Consider the following 19342-nt stretch of genomic DNA (forward strand, 5'->3'; position numbering starts at 1 on the left):
TCAGGTTGAGGTTTATACAGTTGTGGGCCTTTGGGGTGGCCTGAACTTTTATGGGCTGGTCTTTAGTTTAAAAAATAATTTTATATATTATAATTGTTTATTAATTAATTTTTTAATAATATTATATACAGTATAGTGCCTGGCTGGGCTGATCCACGGGTCCGCTACAGTTTGCTATAGTATGGGCCGGGTTAAAATTTCGTGCTTCGACCCACTTGACACCTGTATGTGTAGTCATTGTCTAAATTACTAAAATGATTTTCTGAAGTTTTAAATTATAACAAAAAATACTGTAACAATATAAAACAGAACATTAAATCGAAATGCGTTTTCCTCCATAAAGTTTGATTTCTTGTTCAAAAGGCAGGTTAGTTTCTCTTCTTAGACTAAAAATGTAATTGAACAATTTAATTGTTTTTACAAATAAACAATCAAATACAATAAAAATTTGGTAAAAGGTATACTTTTGTCATGTTTAGAATTATTTTAGTAACTTTGAAAATCTTATAATAATATATCCCTTCTTACAAAAAACAATAAACCCGTCGCTGTAGCAAAATGAAAGGGGTAAAATAAAATTTTCCCATTAATACCGATGCAATTTTTGGTGATTGGTCAACACAACGCAACAACAAAGCTCACGCCTTTATATCATAGTTTCTGTTCACTGCCAAGTCCCACCCAGCACGAGACACAGTGAGTCAGACTCTTCAATCTCTCGGTATAGTCAATCAGGTTTTCTTCCTTTTATTTTTTGATGCTTTGATTATTGATTGAAACTGGATATTTGATTGTTTGTTTTCACAAGTAAATCAAACGTTTTTTCTTTCACTGATACTACTTTGATTTGCCCTTTACATTAGTACTAATCTTAAGGGTTTGTACGGCGATTTTTAAAAAAAAATTTTTTCTCTATTATTTCATGGGCTCGTGGTTTTAATGGGGGTCTTCTTGGTTAGTAAAGAAGTATCTTAATTTCTGAGGATGGGTTTTACGGTGCATGATTTGTATGTGATACTGTTAAGTATGAATGTAATAAAAAAAAATGTAAATAATGGATAGAAGAAGAAGAAGACCTAAGACTGGGGAGTTTACTTGGATTTTTTATATGGATATGAACAACACTTTATTTTTGTCATATTATGGGTGTATTTAAGCAACAATGTCTTTTTTTTGGATAAGTTAAGCAACAATATCTTGATTTTGTGTTCCTCTGGGATTTTCACATGGTAGTGGATGCTTTTTTATTGATAACTATGAATTTTCTATACTTAACAAATTTTCTGCTTAGAAGTTTTTTTATTGTCTTTCTGTGATATCCCTAAAAATCTTAATCCTATGTTTGTTTGATGGGTATATTAAATTTATAAATGTGTATTTATAATGATGCTTTGAATTAATGCCACATAATGCCATTATACATTGCTGTCAGCTCACACTGCATTGCCTTAACATACCACTTTGTGCAGTCAATGGCATAACCTTTACCTCCACTATTTTTTCTGTATTTTCACTCTACAACAGAACAACATTATAATATGACAACACTTTTAGTTCAGAGTGTACTTTGTTGTTTCTATTAGTAACTAATCTGTGTTAAACTAATGTGTAGTATTGAAAGAACAGTTTTTGAGAAAATTTCAGAAACCAGGGCTTATTATTGTTTGATTATGATCTTGCTTTTTTGGTATATGGCAGGTGGGATAAGATGTTTCTCAAAGTCAAATTGCCCTGGAATGTTGTAATCCCTGCTGAAAATCTGGATGCAAAGGGCCTGATGCTTCAAAAATCTATAGTTCTGCGTTTATTGGAGGACTTTGCCCACAAAAAGGCCACCAAAGATCTTGGATACTATCTTGCAGTCACAACTTTGGAGAGCATAGGTGATGGGAAAATTAGACAAAGCACAGGGGAGGTTTTGTTTCCTGTTGTTTTCAGTGGAATCACCTTCAAAATTTACAGGGGAGAGATCTTGGAGGGGATTGTGCACAAGGTGTTGAAGCATGGTGTTTTCTTGAGGTGTGGGCCAATCGAAAATGTATATTTGTCTAATGCAAAAATGGCTGACTATAAGTACGTGCAAGGGGAGAATCCAGTATTCTTGAATGACAAGCATTCGAAGATTGAGAAAGATGTTGTTGTCCGATTCATCGTCATTGGTACAAAGTGGCTTGAGGCAGAAAGAGAGTTTCAGGCACTGGTGAGTTTAGAGGGTGATTATTTAGGACCTGTTTCTTAGTTTAGCTTGTTTGCATTGCCCTTTAATTTGATGATCATTTGAAAACATGTTTATATGCATGTACTTGACCAAGTATGCAATGTGACTGGTTAAGAATTTTGGAAATGTCTTAAGTTCTTGTAAACTGTTAGTTTCTGTTATGACCCTAAGTTGTTAGTAGCTGGAATTGTGATCGAAATCGAAAGATAAAAAGATGTTTTATCTGGTGTGTATCCGACCCTCTGAAAACTTTCTGGGTTCCTCATAAAAACTTGTACAAAGACCATCTTAGCTACTGTTAGTTTCCTTGTATCTCTGTCACAGAAGTGGCTGAAGAAATTTGTGCCTTACCAAACAGGAGGATTGTTTAATTTTTACTGTGTCTTTTTATTTATTTATTTTTAACCGAATTTGGTTAAAAATCTTAGAAATAGCTAACCAAGATGTAAAATGATTGCAGTGTGGAGCTCAACAAAAAGCTATATCGATTTCAAAAATAATTTTAACGCATTTATTATGTTGTTACATTCAATCGGGTCTCCTTTTAGACATCTAATAGCGAAAATGAAGCACGATCCTGTGCTGAAAGATTGTAAAATTTGGATAAAAGTTAAAATAAATAAATGAGTAAACTAGTATTACGTGCGTTGATGGACGCATGGTCACCCAGTGATCAGTCATTTTGGTTGTTCAAATGGCCGATTGCCTATAATAAGCAATTCTTGTATTGTCTATTCTCTCTCTCTCTCTCTCTCTCTCATTAATTTCAATTAATAAAAAAATATTATTTCTTTAATTTTTATTATTAATTATAAATTATTTCGTAGTTTAATTTAAAAAAGATAGTTGTGTGATTTTATTAAAAAAGACAAACTATTAATTTATAATAAAATCAAACCATTTTCATTAAGAAAAGTAAATGAACAAACAGGCTTTTCAAAATTAAGGTAAAAAATAAGAACTTGTCCATCTTATAATTGAAAAAACTAGAAACATCATCTGCAACACCCTGTAAATCTAAGAAGGTGAAAAGCCTCTCAGTGGCTGCTGCAAAAACAAATTCAAGCATATCTTCTATAGAAAAATGAGAATACAAGCTTTCAATAATCCTGATAGCTACCCAATTCATCATATTTTAAAAAATATACTGTACCACCAAATACTTCTCCTTCCTCTATCGGAAAATAACGATTAAAAAAAAAAAAAACACTTTTCTTACAGTTAATACCAACTAATATCTCAACAGATCATATGACATCTAATGATCATTTACATCCATGTTCGGAAGGAGGCGAGAAAGAATTATGATTGCTATTGTTTAAAACTTCCCGAAATCTTACACCTACCAACAAAATGTGAGAGAGAAGAGTAAATAAAAGTTGCTCATTCATTGACCCTTCACTGGGTTTTTGGTTTGTGAATCTTCACATAGGGGAGACATCCCATCAAGTGAACAACTTTCGGATTCCATCCCCGCTGTTGAGCACGACAAAACATCAAGAATGTGTTTGCAAAATACGAGTTGAACCCCATGAAAATATGCCACAATGCATGACCTTGGGGATTAAAGTACCAAACAGAAACCTTCTCACAGAACATGCGGTCTAATAGCCAGCAAAGACTTGCTAGGATTATGGTGACTACATATAGCTTTGCAAGCCGCTTTGCAGATACATCTGCAGTGTGGATGTAGTACTTGTACATCCGAGGAATGCAAAGAAGGCACAGTACAATGTAATGTACCTTGAATCCAATTCCAAAACGAAACAGTGCATGAGCAATTGCAAATGCAGCACCGTAAAGAAACAAGAAGGTGGGCATTGTACTCCTGTAGTGCCAATCTGGTGAGTAGAGAATATAGATATATAGGAGCATTTCCCACACCATTGGTGTTTCATCACCTTGCTGTTGCCTGAAATAATTTAGCCAATCTCCAAATTCAGATCGACATGGCTAGTAATGAATCAATCAAATCAGTTGAAGTTGAATATATGTTAAGATAAGTTTTAGCTAAAGATAAAAGTACAGTTTGTCCCAGTTCAGTAATTTTCAGGCTTTCTCATCCCTCTCTACTATCAAAGAATTGGAGATGATAAGCAGGAGGCATAAGAAACAGGCAATGCAATAGGCTCAGAAAAACAAATTTTATTTAAGTAAATAGATAAGAAAGATTAAAGTAGCTTTCATTTCTTTGACTCTGTTTTGTAAAAAGAGTATATAACCATCAGCAAGTCTTAAGAACTGCTTAAAATTCTAGCATTCTAATTTTACACTTGACTTATGCATGCCTAGACGGTATGAAGGAGGAAATCCAATGCTATGCTCTTAGATAACCATCTTGACAAAAGAAAATACTTCCGATTAACGTGATAACAATTTAAGGACTACTTAGGCTAATTCAGATCAGTAACGACTGATGAGAATTATGAGGTGTTTTTTCACACTCAACTGTCCCTTTCTATTTCATAAAAGGTCTTTTTCAAATGTTTTATACACTTCTCAATAACTTGGATGTAATATTTGAACATTTAAATAATTACCCAATTCAAACATAACAGTTTCCTGTAAATCATAACTATAAATAGTTAATTTAAACTTTAGATTTTGAAATAATTCCATTAAGTACTATAATTTGCATATATTATTAAACTTATCCAGTACTGTTTACAACTGTTTTTTCTATTTAACAAAATAATCTACTAAGTTTGTCTCTGAACAATCATAAAGGATGCATAAAGTTCTAGTTGCAACAGACCCTTACAACACTCTTTTTCTTGTTTCTTTAACTTTTTAAGATTACTATAAGATACAGCTTCTCCACATACGGTGCAAAGTAAGCCTTTCTTTTTGTTAGCTCACTTAGATGAGTTACCTATACCAGTAACAAACTACACAAATGCAAGGGGAGAAGGCGAAAAATTAATCATTAAAATTTCCGCTAAATGTGTTCTACTGCCAATATAACGATGGTGGTGATGCATTCAACTAAATATAACAAGCTATTGAAAGTTTGTTTCATTTATCTGTCCAAGAAGATGAAAAAAAAAATAATACTTACACACGTTGTAGAGTGGCATGGTATAGCATGCTCCCAATGGCAAGTATCATATTAGATACGTGAAGAACACTAAACCTCTTCTCAAACCGTTGTCTCAAGGCATTTACAAGGCCAATAAGTGCCAGAAGAATGCAGGGTATATTTGACATAGTGTTGAAAAACTCTGCCATATAAGAAGAGTACACATAATTTTTTTCACACCTATCAGTTGAAGTGACAGGACCCCAGAAGCTTGATAGTCCATCTGCCATTATTCAGTGTGTAAGCCCAATGCGTATAATTATTCAGTTCAGGCACCTGCTACTATGATAGTAAAGTGTTCACAAAACCTGCAATCTACAACAGCAAAATACAATATGGTATGATAAAATACTATAGAAATGAAAATACACTGACAATCGGCACTTTGCCAATTTATATATGCTGTTAGCAAGCCACAGATGAAAGGAATTTAATATCTTATTCCACTGGACAGAAACTACCAATAAGAATCCTAGAAAACAGAGCAGCAGAAAGTGCCTAGAACATTTCCTAATGTCAACAAGGCAACCATTAACTGCTAGGCTAAAATAAATTTTAAGAAAGAGTCAAGAGATACAAAAAGATTAAGTTGGCAGCAAGTTGAAGTGTCTGATACATAAATATTATATCATAAAAGATGACTAAAAATCGTTTTGATGGGTTCCATTTTTCACGTGACACATCACCCACATAAGTGGCAGATGTTTAAGCAAATCAGTACTCCAATGCTCCTAAAATATTAATAGAAATTGCTCTTTTATTGTTGGGTTTTAAAACACCAATTATTTATTAATTTATTTTTCTTAGGTTTAACTCATTGCTTTTGTTTTTTCATTTTTCAATAGTGCTTCCAGACAAATTAATCTAACTCCAAAGAAATTGTAAAATTAATGTCAATATATAGCAACAGATTAATACAACCAGCTGGTTCACCCAAAATCAGAGTTTTCTCCCAGGGAGACAGATTGTTTCTAAGCATATGCATCCCAAATAGCAGACAAATAGCAGTTCTTTTCACATCATTACCAGCTTTACACTCATTAGTTCTGCAAAAGCAAAGGAACCAACACAAGAAAATTTCTCTTCCAGACTTATTACTACTGCAATTGTTAAGGATTAATTAGCATTTTTGTACAATAAGATATTATGCAGTCACTCAAGTGTATGACAGTTTGACTATTTTCTACAGGTCAAATAAAGATGAAATTCACATTCTTCAAAATGTCCTGCACTTAGACCCCGTTGAAGCTGCAGACTAATTATGGTGATATGAAGCTGTTTGACATGGAAACTATTAGATTGAAGGATATTTTTGAAGTAATATAAAGCACCCCATTTTAGAGTTCCTCAACATGCAAATTCATTTATTGCACTTCAACGATATCAAATTATCAATACAATCTATGATCGCATTTGAATGAGCTGAAACTCCTTCGGTCAAGCCCACATACAAGTTCCCCAGAATGCAGATCAATGATCCCTTCGAGTTATAATATTTCAAATTATGGATTATTTTACCCCAAAACTTCATATGCCATAAGATTTTACCTCAGAAAGGGAAAGAAAATTATTGAAAATGTGATGACCTTAAATAAGGATTCACATAGGTAGAGGTAAATATTTTTGCAAAGAATATTACACATTCCAATAGTGAAAACCAAACAAGGCCTACAAAAGTGTAAACAAAGATCCAAAATTCACAGTTTCTGAGGCAAAAATTGGCCAATATATGGAAGATTTTCAATATATATGAGTAATTCTAAAGTGGCATCACGCCATGTGACAAGCATATCATGACCTTCTAAAAAGATGGCATTATTCATAATTCCTGACTTCCATATACGAACAATTTCATTTCCTTAAGTTTTGGGAAGACAACTTAATAGTCCCCAAACACCCCAGCATCCAGCATCTAATACAAATACACTTTACTACGTTTGGCATCCCACAATTCCTTCTTAAAATGACACGAAGGACCTTCCATTATACAACAAATTTACCATTAGCCTCAAAATAAAAACATGGTTCCAACCCAACTTATGCATAAGCTAAACTAAATTATCTACAGTACACACAAAACACCTACCAGATCTCAAACCAATCAAAACATATAAACACTGGTATCAGCACTCGATAAATCCTAAAACAAAAACAAAAAAAATCTACAATGCTGCAACTATCAACTTATTCTTCAAACATTACATCAAGGCACCATACAATCCAATTTCAAGACCCAAATCAATCTATAAACCTTAAATCCTCCCTTCAACAACCCCAACTCCAACTCACTAAACTAGCAACACCAATAAAGTTTACAAAGCCACCATCTGAACTCTGCGACCACAACAACACTTCAAATTCAGCTTACAAACAATAAAATTCTGCGCCAATTTAAGAATTAATACCACCATTAGACCCCCAAAAAGCCAATTACAACGAAACCCTCAATCCATTTGCAAAATTCCCTTATAAACCCAAAACAAAAAAAGAAACCCACTTCCCCAACAACATAAACCAAAATTACTGAAGCTCAACTTTTTGATCCAACAAAACGGCGTTTAATCCATCAGAAAAACTAAAATATGAAACAGAATCTAAATACAAATTTACATGCACACAGCCATATTTGTAGCGTTTTTAATTTATACTAAACAAAAGAACAGGCAAGCAAAAACCTGGAGTGTTAAAAATAGAAAAAAAAAAAAAACAGAAAATTAACGAAAGTGATATGTGAACTAACTAACCTGTTACCCACCAACAAGATCTATCTTGCAACACAAGTCTAACTTACTAAAACCCTTTCAACATCTAATTCTTTCCAATGCTCTCCTCTCTGCCTTTTGCTTTCCTTCTCTTTTGTTTTCCTCTAGAAAGAATGAAAATCTCGAGCGTGATTGTGGCGGACTTGGGGCGCGTGGCTGGAGTTTTTTGGTGGGCTACGAAGGGCTTGAGTGGAGAAATCTGGCCGTTGGATTGAGTGATTGTGCGGTTAGGATTGGTTTGCTTTATGAATTGACACGCGAATTACGATGTCATTGATTGGCTAATTTAATCGCTCCCCTGCCTTTTTCCTTGGCTTTTGTCACTCCCAACAGGCTGAAAAGTATCTCTGACGTCCCTAATAAAGTGAACTTTCCTTCACTATTTTAAGCATGTTTTGTCAATCATTGAATCGAAAACGTATAAAACTTATATTTTATATGTTTTTTATTAAAAGATTATATTATATATTGTCAATTTTTAAAATTTTTTTTAATTGAAAAAATAATATTGTTTTATAAAGCACAAAACAACATTATTTTTATAAAAAATAATATTATGTATATATATATATATATTTTTGTATATAATTTAAATATATGGATGATATATTATTGTGTAAGTGAATATAAAATAACGATGGGTAAAAAATAAAATTTTCAAATATAAAGGGTGAGAATTAGTTGACAAAACCTTGGGTGGGATATTGGTGGTTGGCTATTAATTAAATATATTGGTACAAGAGTAAAATTTTATGGGCTTTCGGCTTGCCCCAGTGGACTCTGATTTTCAAAATAAGTTCCGCACAAACGTGCAATTTTGAGAGCTGCTTCTTCCCACGGTAAATCCTAAAACCCTAAAATGGGAAAGAAGACCAACAAGAATGAATCATCATCTGACATACTGCAAACCCTAGGAGACTTCACAAGCAAAGAAAACTGGGACAAGTTCTTCGCCATTCGTGGATGTGATGACTCCTTCGAGTGGTACGCCGAGTGGCCTCCGCTACGCGACCCGCTCATCTCCCTTCTCGGACCGCACTCTGTACAAATTCTTGTCCCAGGTTGCGGAAATTCACGCCTCTCAGAGCACTTATACGACGCCGGATTTCATGGCATTACTAATATTGATTTCTCCAAAGTTGTCATTTCCGACATGTTGCGCCGCAATGTCCGGGACCGACCAGATATGCGGTGGCGAGTCATGGATATGACTAACATGCAGGTATCTTTTACTATTTGGAATTTGGAATTTTTTTTTTTTGGTTTTGTTTCCCTATTTGTCACTTTATTCGATTTTGTGAGGTTTAGCTTAATTACATTCAAACGAATGCATTTGTAAGTTAGACTGATTTTAGGGGGGGTTAAAAAATGTTTTATCTTGATAGGATTTTGATGAATTTAAATTGAGTTTGTAGGATGTTGTTGAGCTTGTTTTTTTAGATTTTCAACTTTTTTACTCCTTTATGGACACTCCATCTGCTATTACATCCTCCAGACCTTGTTTGTTATCAGTCGTTTTTCATCTTAAAGGTTAATACATGGATACAGAAAAAAATACTAATCTTTTTCTGCTGCTAAATAAATAATTCAGGGTACCGGTTGGTTTTTCTTTTTGGTGGAAAAATGATTAAAGGTTACTTATTTGTCAGCTTTTCTACTATCATCATTAGAAAAACAAACACTGCCTTATATCAAGTCTCTGGTGTATGATTGGCATCTAGATTTGAAATCATTGCTTATATACTTGGTACAAGCCATAGTTCATAATAATATTTTATAGTCTCAGTAAAGAGGGAAGGGTTATGGATTTTCCCAGAGTGAGTTATCACATTTGTTGAAGACCTTTAAACAATGTTTGACTAAAGGATCATCAACAGGATATTCTACTGCATTGTTGATCATAATGTAAGATCTGTATCATTTTGTAATGCCATTAGACTTACTAGGGACATGTTAAGTGTATTGCTAATCCTATAAGGAAGTTTCTTGAAGAGATGGGAGCACGCTATCCTGTTTAAAAGCAATTCAATTTGGAATTATTATTATTCCCAAGTCTATTTATTTTCTGTCTCAGTTTGAGTGCAATTTGTCTTGATTCAGTTTATTAGTTTGTCAATATTTGCCAGTCAATTTTGTTAAATTATGTACCTTAATGAAGAGTACTTAATTTTGAATGATGCTTCAATTTCTCCTTTTGACAATATGATTGTTACTTTACTTTACTTTATTTCTTTCTTTTTCTTTTCTCTAATTGTTTCAACTTTTACCAGTTCACAGATGAGAGTTTTGATGTTGTTCTTGATAAAGGTGGATTGGATGCTTTAATGGAGCCAGAGCTTGGCCCCAAGCTTGGGAATGAATATTTATCAGAGGTGTCTTAGACTTTGATTTGAATTCAATTGATTTATTTGTGTTTTTGCATGTCTATTGGATGTGCACATTTGTTTACTCATTCCATTGAACATACTAAAATCTTTGTTGGATTCACGTAAGCGTGGTTGTATCACCAGGTGAAAAGACTTCTTAAAACTGGAGGGAAGTTTATTTGTCTTACTTTGGCAGAGTCTCATGTTCTAGGTACCATTTGTCCTGATTTTATTTGCACAGTTAAGCTAACATATCTCTTTTTCTACAACATATTGCTTGCTTAAGTTATCTTGGGGAAATTGTAACTACTAGGTATTTGTCTATAGTAAGCTTTGTGTTTGAAATGAAAATGTGATTATTTAGTTTTTTTTTTTGGTTGTATTTTCGTCTTTGTTTACTTGCTTGTGCATATGCTGAGATAAACGCTGAATTGTTTTCTTTTCAGGTTTGTTTTTCTCTAAGTTTCGGTTTGGGTGGAAAATATGTTTTCATGCCATACCTCAGAAATCATCTAGTAGACCTAGTCTTCAAACCTTTATGACAGTTGCAGAGAAAGATGATACTGCAGTGTTGCACCAGATAACATCATCTTTCAATTCTTCTCTTGATTGTAACAAAAGTCAGGTACAATAATTGACCTCCTTGTCCTTGTTGAAGGAGGAAGAATTCCATTAGCAGTCATATTCTACAAATCGTGTATATTCCTTTATTATGTAGATGAAACATTTTAACATTGACAGCAATGATGCTTTGCTGTGTACTATAATAAGTACGGTAATACATGCAGGAACCTTTTTTTTTTTTTTGTGTTTGAAATCGACCTGGTCTTAGATCTGGATATTCTTATTACAGTTCCCCCTTAGTATAATCTCTCTTTTTTGGAAGCGAAAATGTCTTCATAAATTTTGATGTGAACTGCTTTCTTTTTTAGGCAGTCGGTATTCTCAAAGCCCTTGAAAGTGAGAACCAAATTCGTTTGGAATACTCCAATGGATCTGATATATTGTACTCTCTTGAAGATCTACAACTGGGAGCTAAAGGGGATATAAAGAAGCTTAGTCAAGGGCGTCGGTTTGAACTTACACTGGGTGGACAAGGGGACTCCCATTTTAGTTATAGAGCTGTACTTCTTGATGCTCGAGAGGACTCTGGTCCATTCATATATAACTGTGGGGTGTTTATTGTGCCAAAGGTGTGTCCTTTGTATTTCTTTCTTATTTTTATTTTTCTGTTTGTTTATTCATGGTATATAAGTTCTACAAAGCATTTTAATTGTTACTCAAATCAAAATACATTTGAATTTTTAACTGCCAATGATCCTGAAACTACAACTTATTTAGTTTAGTTCAATGAAACATAGGATATTTTTTGATGTAGCATAAATAATATTAAAAATAAAGAAAGGGAGATATGGAGATAATGTGGTAAAAGAAATGGGAGATAATTAGGAGAATAGATTCGCAGGATCTTTAGAGGAATAAGGTTGAGAAGCAATCATAATTTGTAACTAACATAGATTTCATAAATTAATAATCAACAAAGTATGACCTAAAAAATAACAACCTAAAGCTTTCTCTATAGTGGCTGATACCTTGGAAAGTTAGTGTCTTCATATTGTCAGATTTCACCTGATCTTTCACTAATCAATTCTGTCTTAAAAAGTTTATCTTCAGCTGGCATAGTTTATGTGCTACCTTATCTTTGAAAATTTATCTTCATCTTTCACAAAAAGAGCAGTGCTATACACAACTGTTTTTAAGCACTCACTAGGGCACTCATTGCCTGTAACAGTTACACATGTCTTTTATGTTTTTTTAATCCTTTTGCAGTTTACTCCAATAAAACAAACACCACTTTTTTGAATTAAATTACCAAAGGGACATCATTTCATTCTTTTTATCCATTGTGTCTCTTCCAAAAACACTCATCCCTACTGCAAGTTTGAGAGAGCTAAAAACCAGATTGTAATCTCCAACAATCTAAAACTTAATGATCCATCAATGTTTTATCATTTGAAACCCAGTTTTAATTCCATGTAACTGCACACAATCGCAACACCACACCTGTCACCAATATTCAATACCTTATGAAATTTGAACCAAACCAACAATCAAGAAGTTAAATGTTATTTTAAATTAAAAATTTCTATATCTATATATCAATAAGATATGAAAAAATGTAATCCTTAAACCTAAATCCCAAATATCAAATCTCTATGTCTATATCCAAATTCCAACTCCCCTTAAACCTTTGCGGTGAGCCATGTGCATGCTATGAGCTAAGGTGCCCCAACGGTGAGGAGTTGAGGAGTGGGTGGGTTTTCCAATGAGGCTTAGAGGGGGGGCTACATTGAGGTCTGGCATGGTTTGATGGAAACTACGGTGGTGATGGTTCTGTTTTTTTGGTTATCAAGTTTCAGCTCTATCATTTATCTTTGTAAATTGCATTTGCAGTTGTGTTGAGGGCATCATAAGTTTGTAGGAAGAAGACAATAAGAGCATTATAGTTTTGTAATTCACTTTAGAAAATAGAGTTTTTTGTTTTCGTTAAATTAAATTGACAAAAAATGATAGAAATTGAGGACTTGTGTTAAACACTTAAGCTGAGAGTGTTAAAGTGATTGAACATTGAGTGTCTGTAGAATTGCTCACACAAACTTTATTTGGAAAAAAAAAAAGGAAATGAGAACATTTTTGTGTTACCGTATGTTAATAGCGTGCACAGACTTTATGTTTCTAAAGCTTGTTATGCAGGTTATCCTCATCTTCTAATATGTGTGCAATTTGTGCTTTTTTCTAGTTGAAATGCTTAACTGGATTTTGGTTTTCAGACTCGGGCTCATGAATGGCTCTTCTCTTCAGAAGAAGGACAATGGCTGGTAGTTGAAAGCTCAAAGGCTGCACGACTTATTATGGTACTTTTATGCAGAACAATTGCCTAATCTCGGAGATCTGTTTTATGATTCTTTTGCGCTTCTTTAAATGCAAATTCTGAGGCAATTCTTATGTGTTGAATGAAGGTCTTATTGGACACCGGCCATGCTAATGCCAGCATGGATGATATCCAGGTAAGAATTTTCTTCAGTCTGCTTATCAATGAGAAATATGTTTTATGCCAACTAATGTTATTATGTAAATGTTCAATGATCTTTCAGAAGGACTTATCTCCTCTAGTTAAACAGTTGGCACCTGGGAATGACAATGAAGCTCAAATACCGTATGTTACTTGTAGCATTTACTTCTTTGTATGAATTTTCCGGGATTTAAATATTCACAGAGTTTTTATTGTTGTATATAATAAATTTTTGTATTATAGCAAATAGTTTGGTGTTGATAAATATTCATTTTGTGGACCCATTAGTTTCTACAGTGTTCTGAGTAAAGCGGCGCTTTGGTTAATCTATTGTTATCTTTGGTTCTTCTATATAGTTCTTTGGTCTTCAATGCTCAAAGTTGGTGATATTGATGCTCATTGTAATTATTGGCCATGAAAATAAAATTTTTCTCTTACCTTATGAGTGAAAAATGACACCATTTGTTTGGCAAGGTTTCTTTGGAAACTAGCAATCTCAGTAAGGCCATGAATTTGAAGCCTGTATACTCGTGGAGTCATGGTAGCATATGCTTATTAAACAACACACCTCAGATTGTTGTCAGTATTGAGGCTTGGATGAACTTATGCATTTTGTATAGACAAAGGCACAATGCTGTATGAACTTGTTGAGATCTGCATGATAATTCTGACATAGTTATACTATTGACTACCAGAATCATTCTATATTACATGGTAATTTAATAATATCTTGATATTATGATTTTTTGGTTATACAAAAATTTAAGCCATAACCTGTTCATGTTTCTGGAACATTTTCAATTGTCAAATTTTTATGTTTATACTTGTAGTATTTGGTTAAATGAGCACGTTGCGCTTGCAGGTTTATGATGGCAAGTGATGGGATCAAGCAGCAGAATATTGTTCACCAGGTCAATACTAAACCAAATCTGCTTTATTCTGAGTGTTGATGATTTAATGGACATCATCTGTGAACTTCTAGTTCTCTACCATGCTTACCTGAAATTATTTTACATTTTTAATTATGATATCGATGCGATGTTGGTCAAAATCCCCTTGAGGCCACTTATATGGGCTATTGTATCGCAAGTTTCTTGATTATTAAGGTTGTAAGGTCTGAAAGATTGGATTTATCATATAGAATTATTTTGAAAATGATTGTTTCCTATGAAATTAAGTATCAATGGTGGTGAAGCTGATTCACAACATGGTAATTTCAAAGGGAATACCCTTTAGATGCTGAATGCCAATTCTTTAATATTGGGTGAGGAATAACCAAGTTCTTGTGAGAAAATTAATGTGTGTTAAGGTGTTGCCAAGGAAGTCGGTGACTTTCTCAGGAATGGTATAGGCAATTGATAGATTGGAAATCAATTATTGAGACTCAACCTCTTGGCCTAATGAAGGTTACCTCTGGCTTTTGGCTTTCATGTTGCATATTAGCACGACTATGCTTAAAATGCCAGTTTGTTTCTTTGTGGGGTTAGGTCTATGTTTCAGTATTATTTCTCTTTTATCTTTTTATTCTATATTATATTACATTATGATAGAAGATGCATATCTAGTTAAAGCATGTATATAGTTTAGTTTTCAATTTGCTAAGATCGTTTTGATATAAAAAAATCGTTTAAATCTATTTTTTTTGCTCTTTGGTTTTAATAAAAAAAAAATCAAGAATTAAGAAACTCTTTGATCCATTATTTTTTAGGCTTTTCTGAAATCCTAAATGTCCAAAATATCCTTATGACATTTTATATATATCAAATATTCACATTTTATTTCATATGGCTTATCTTTTATGTAATTGGTCAAATTTTTGGTATAAGTTGTGCTTGATAGTTAATTAACCAATGATTATTATTATTATTTTTATTATACAAACTGTACTTTTTAAAAGCTTTACTAATGAAAACTCTACTTAAAGAAGTCACACCGAAGGAGGTGAAGAGCACATGTATATGTGTTTAGAATCACTAATTCTAATATTCTGGTTATTTGTGAGTTTGTTATAAGTTCTTTTAAGTTAGTTGACAGGGTGTGATTTTTACTATATTCATTTACTCTTGGGATTCAATTTTTTTTTAATTTTCCATCCCTTTTGTGATGCCTTCCAATTGCAATACTGGTCTTTCCATATGAATTTACCTTTTATTTGTTAACTAAATCAGTCTGGAAGTTACTGTGGCTTAATTATCATGAAGTTTCTGATGTTGACTCTTTTGTAGGTCTTATCTTCATTAACAGGACCAATAATTGTTGAAGATGTTATTTATGAAAATGTTGATGCTGATATTAGTCGTTTATGGCCATCTGAAGCTTTGAAATTTCGTCGCCTTGTCTTCCAAAGAAGTCAGGGTCTAGTGCAATCTGAAGCTCTGCTGATGAAGGATGTATCTTGTCATAAGACTGTTGGTGAAACAGAGAGGAAGAAAGCTGTTTCATCTTCCAAATCCAAGCGAAGGGGATCTCAACGGCGAAATGATGGTGATGATTTATGTCTTATGTTGTTGATTGGTTTTAATGGTTAATTCTAATTTGTGTTGCTTGGTGGGAGACCATACATTATTTCTACTCGCTTGGTGTTTGACAGTTCATGCAAGTAATGCCTTGAGAACAAAATTGTCATTGAATTCTGGAATAATTGAAATTAAACCTTCCATTTTTGAACTTTAAGCTTGCATGCAATTCGTAAGGATCATGATGTTTTGTATCCTTCAACATTGATTTTTGTTGATTATCAATGGCAATGCCAATGATGGAACAGTGATGGTACAATTAAATTTGTACAGGAAAAAACTGAAATCTTTGGAGAGAAATTGTTTAGCTTTTAAAGAAAATATGTTGTCTCTATTTCATGAGTTTCTGCTCCTTGCATTTGCATGAAATTCAGTGTGATTAAGATATTTTATGGGTGTACTCTGTTTGCTTTTCTTTTCTGATTTTTCCTCATTGGTGCTATAGATTCAGGCAACCAGCTGAAAGTCTATCATGGTTATTTGGCTAGTTCTTATCATATGGGGATCATCTCTGGATTTAGTCTTATTTCTTCATATTTGGAGAAGGTGGCATCATATGCAAAAACTGTAAGGATTTATTTCTGTATTTTGAAGAATCATTTTGGTCTCCATCTGTGGTGCTGTTTCTAACATGTTGGCTTTGTATTTTAGCTTTAAGTTAGATTCCTGCATTTGTTATTGTTATTTGATCAAAATAATTTGCATTTAGCAAGTGATAGGTGCATGGGTTTTACTAGTTTGTATGGCACATAGATAAAAAAAATGCATTGGTTTTACTATTAATTTGCATTTAACAAGTGATAGTTGTATAGGTAGATTTCATTTTTAACTGAGGGGTTGGTATGTTTTGTTGGTCATAGACATGTTTTAGAATTTTCTTTTGATAGGGTGGATGGCCCTCAAGATTCTTGTCTTCATTGTGATGCACAAGTTTAAAATTGAATCTTCTTCATTTGATCATTATTAATACAATATCTTTAGTGACATTATTAATAATTAGCCACTTTCTCTAATTTTGCTTAAACTAAACAATATCTTTGCCAGGCTAAAGCAGTCATAATTGGTCTTGGAGCTGGTGTACTTCCAATGTTTCTTCGTGGATGTATGCCTTTTTTGGACACTGAGGTAATATTTCCAATCCAATATCCCCCATCCAAAAAGGAAAAAAGAGAAATAAAGGAAAAGGAGCTTGATAGAAGTAATAGAAATATGCTCTTTATTTTTTGGTACAATCATACTTTGGTGAATCAATTTATCTCAGGTGGTGGAGTTAGATGATATCGTAATTAATCTTGCAAGGGACTACTTTGCTTTTACTCAAGACAGACGTTTGAAGGTATTTATCGCAGAACTTGATTCCATGTTTATATCTTTTCTTTTTGTCTACTAAATTTGAATCTTTGTATCCTCACATGTTTAAATATAATTTTCCTTTTGTGAGTAATGGTAAATTGGTGCATTTAAGATTGTAGTAAAGAGATATTGAAAAAATAACTTATCCAGTCGTTTCACAAATCCACAGTCAAATGCCACGTGTAGGATTTTAATCTGCCTTATTGTCACATTTGATTCCTCAATGACCTCTGCATGACGAGAGACAAGTATGCAGGGAGAAGGGCTTCTCTATACTAGAATGAAAAATAACATCTTTGTTACAGTTTTAAGAATATGTGGGGAAAATCTTTTTGAAAATCCTTTATTGAGACTAACTTTGAAACTCAAATTACTGTTTAAATTGAAATATTGTAACTTTTATTATCATAGCTGTCGTGTTATAGTATTTTATGCTCAAGTAGGTTCTCCTACGATGAGACAGGTACATGTTGCTGATGGGATTCAGTTTGTTAGAGATATTACAAACTCTGTAACAGCTGATGAAGTGCCTGCTCTTCATGGAAATGTTAATACTTCTGACAACACTATACATTCTATCAAAGGAATTTGCAGTGCATCTAGTACAGAAGTTGGTGGTAGTAGCAGAATTGATGTTCTTATTATTGATGTGGACTCTTCCAATTCAAGGTGAATGCAAATATTAAATTTTAGTTCTTTTTCTTCTATAATTGTTGAGAATCTATTAGAATTAGAGGTCATTGTTTTAATTTTGTTTTTGTATAATTATATGGTATATTCATTTTATTTGTTCTGTTGTTTGCATAGCTCTGGAATGACCTGCCCAGCTGCAGATTTTGTGGAAGAGTCTTTTCTTCTTACTGCGAAAAATGCTCTCTCTGAGCAAGGTCTCTTTATTGTTAATTTGGTATCGAGATCCCAAGCCATTAAAGACATGGTCATCTCAAGGATGAAAAAGGTGAGAATTTCTATGGTATATTTTAATGTTTCTTGTCCTGCAGGTTTGTCGAAATATAAGATGTTAAACCATTGGTCTGCTTAATTAATATATGTTTTGAGACATTTCTTCAACCTGTGAGGTAGATTTGGCTGTGGATAGACCAAAGTCTGGTAGAATGGTTTTGTGGTTATCCCCGTGTGGCTAATTTTTGGTTTGTTAAGCATAACAGAGATTTTCCATAAAATAAAGGGATTATATCCGTGTGACTAGTTATCTTTCTGTAATTTTAATTTCAGGTATTTAGTCATCTGTTTTGTCTTCAACTCGAGGAAGACGTCAATATGGTTCTGTTTGGTCTTTGTTCGGAATCTTGTATCAAGGATGATTGCTTGACTGAAGCTGCTACTCAGCTAGAGAAACTGTTTAACTTTGAACGCCCAGAGATTAGCCAAAGCATTATAGAGTCAGCAAAGAAGATCAGATGCTTAAAGTGAATGAGAGCCGACCATACGATCAACAGTGATGATAGTTCCCAAGATTGTATGGTGAGCTAAGATTATCTATCAGAGATGCTTTCTTGTGGTGGGAAAAGCAGATTGTGGGCATGGTTGATCTCCACATGGTTTGTGCAGTGGATCTTCATGGCCATGGGTGTTTCTGTTATCCAGCCATATAATGTAGATTGTCAAAGAAAGCTGATTGTTTGAATTTTTTTGTGACCGGTCAATAGTTTTTTTTTTTTTTTTTTTTGCTCCTTATTCTATTTGAGTGATTTTGGCATTTAAGATACAGTATAAATATCTAGTTTACTAGGAAATATAAATTTGATAATAAATCTTAAATTTGACACTATTGTCTTGGACTATTATCAAAGAGGGCTGGGTTGGGTATGATATATAAATTTAGCACTGTTCTCAAAGAGGACTGGGTGCGAAAGGCTAAAGTCTGAAATTAGAGTTGAACAAAAAAGGCTGAAGACCAAAAAGAAAGATAAGCATAAAAGGATAAAGATTGAACAGGGGAAAGAAGACAAAA

At 33.4% G+C, this 19342-nt stretch overlaps 3 protein-coding genes across 6 annotated transcripts; 2 read left to right on the forward strand and 1 right to left on the reverse strand.

Moving 5' to 3' along the window:
- Positions 1–578: 578 nt before the first annotated feature.
- On the forward strand, positions 579–2344 carry LOC123220485 (DNA-directed RNA polymerase V subunit 7). 3 transcript variants are annotated; one of them, XM_044642721.1, is made up of 2 exons: positions 579–721; positions 1699–2344. In XM_044642721.1, exon 2 carries the CDS (start codon positions 1709–1711, stop codon positions 2237–2239), a length of 531 nt encoding a protein of 176 aa, XP_044498656.1. In that variant the 5' UTR covers positions 579–721; positions 1699–1708; the 3' UTR covers positions 2240–2344. The 3 variants fall into 3 exon arrangements, with proteins under 3 accessions (XP_044498656.1, XP_044498658.1, XP_044498655.1); XM_044642723.1 differs by having other exon boundaries at positions 597–735; XM_044642720.1 differs by having other exon boundaries at positions 604–696.
- A 919-nt stretch (positions 2345–3263) lies between these two features.
- On the reverse strand, positions 3264–8326 carry LOC123221668 (alkaline ceramidase-like). 2 transcript variants are annotated; one of them, XM_044644554.1, is made up of 3 exons: positions 8042–8326; positions 5277–5605; positions 3264–4130 (listed from the first exon to the last, which is right to left on the reverse strand). In XM_044644554.1, exons 2-3 carry the CDS (start codon positions 5525–5527, stop codon positions 3617–3619), a joined length of 765 nt encoding a protein of 254 aa, XP_044500489.1. In that variant the 5' UTR covers positions 5528–5605; positions 8042–8326; the 3' UTR covers positions 3264–3616. The 2 variants fall into 2 exon arrangements, with proteins under 2 accessions (XP_044500489.1, XP_044500487.1); XM_044644552.1 differs by having other exon boundaries at positions 5277–5612; positions 8042–8324.
- A 485-nt stretch (positions 8327–8811) lies between these two features.
- On the forward strand, positions 8812–19159 carry LOC123221676 (eEF1A lysine and N-terminal methyltransferase). Its single transcript, XM_044644562.1, has 16 exons — positions 8812–9281; positions 10330–10431; positions 10570–10636; positions 10872–11050; positions 11358–11618; positions 13257–13340; positions 13446–13493; positions 13581–13642; positions 14361–14409; positions 15724–15982; positions 16460–16581; positions 17059–17139; positions 17276–17350; positions 17831–18036; positions 18175–18325; positions 18604–19159. The coding sequence occupies exons 1-16, from the start codon at positions 8919–8921 to the stop codon at positions 18799–18801; spliced, it is 2307 nt and encodes a 768-aa protein (XP_044500497.1). The 5' UTR covers positions 8812–8918; the 3' UTR covers positions 18802–19159.
- Positions 19160–19342: the final 183 nt, after the last annotated feature.

The sequence above is a fragment of the Mangifera indica genome, chromosome 7 (genome assembly GCF_011075055.1).
Source record: "Mangifera indica cultivar Alphonso chromosome 7, CATAS_Mindica_2.1, whole genome shotgun sequence".
NCBI classification, from domain to species: domain Eukaryota; kingdom Viridiplantae; phylum Streptophyta; class Magnoliopsida; order Sapindales; family Anacardiaceae; genus Mangifera; species Mangifera indica.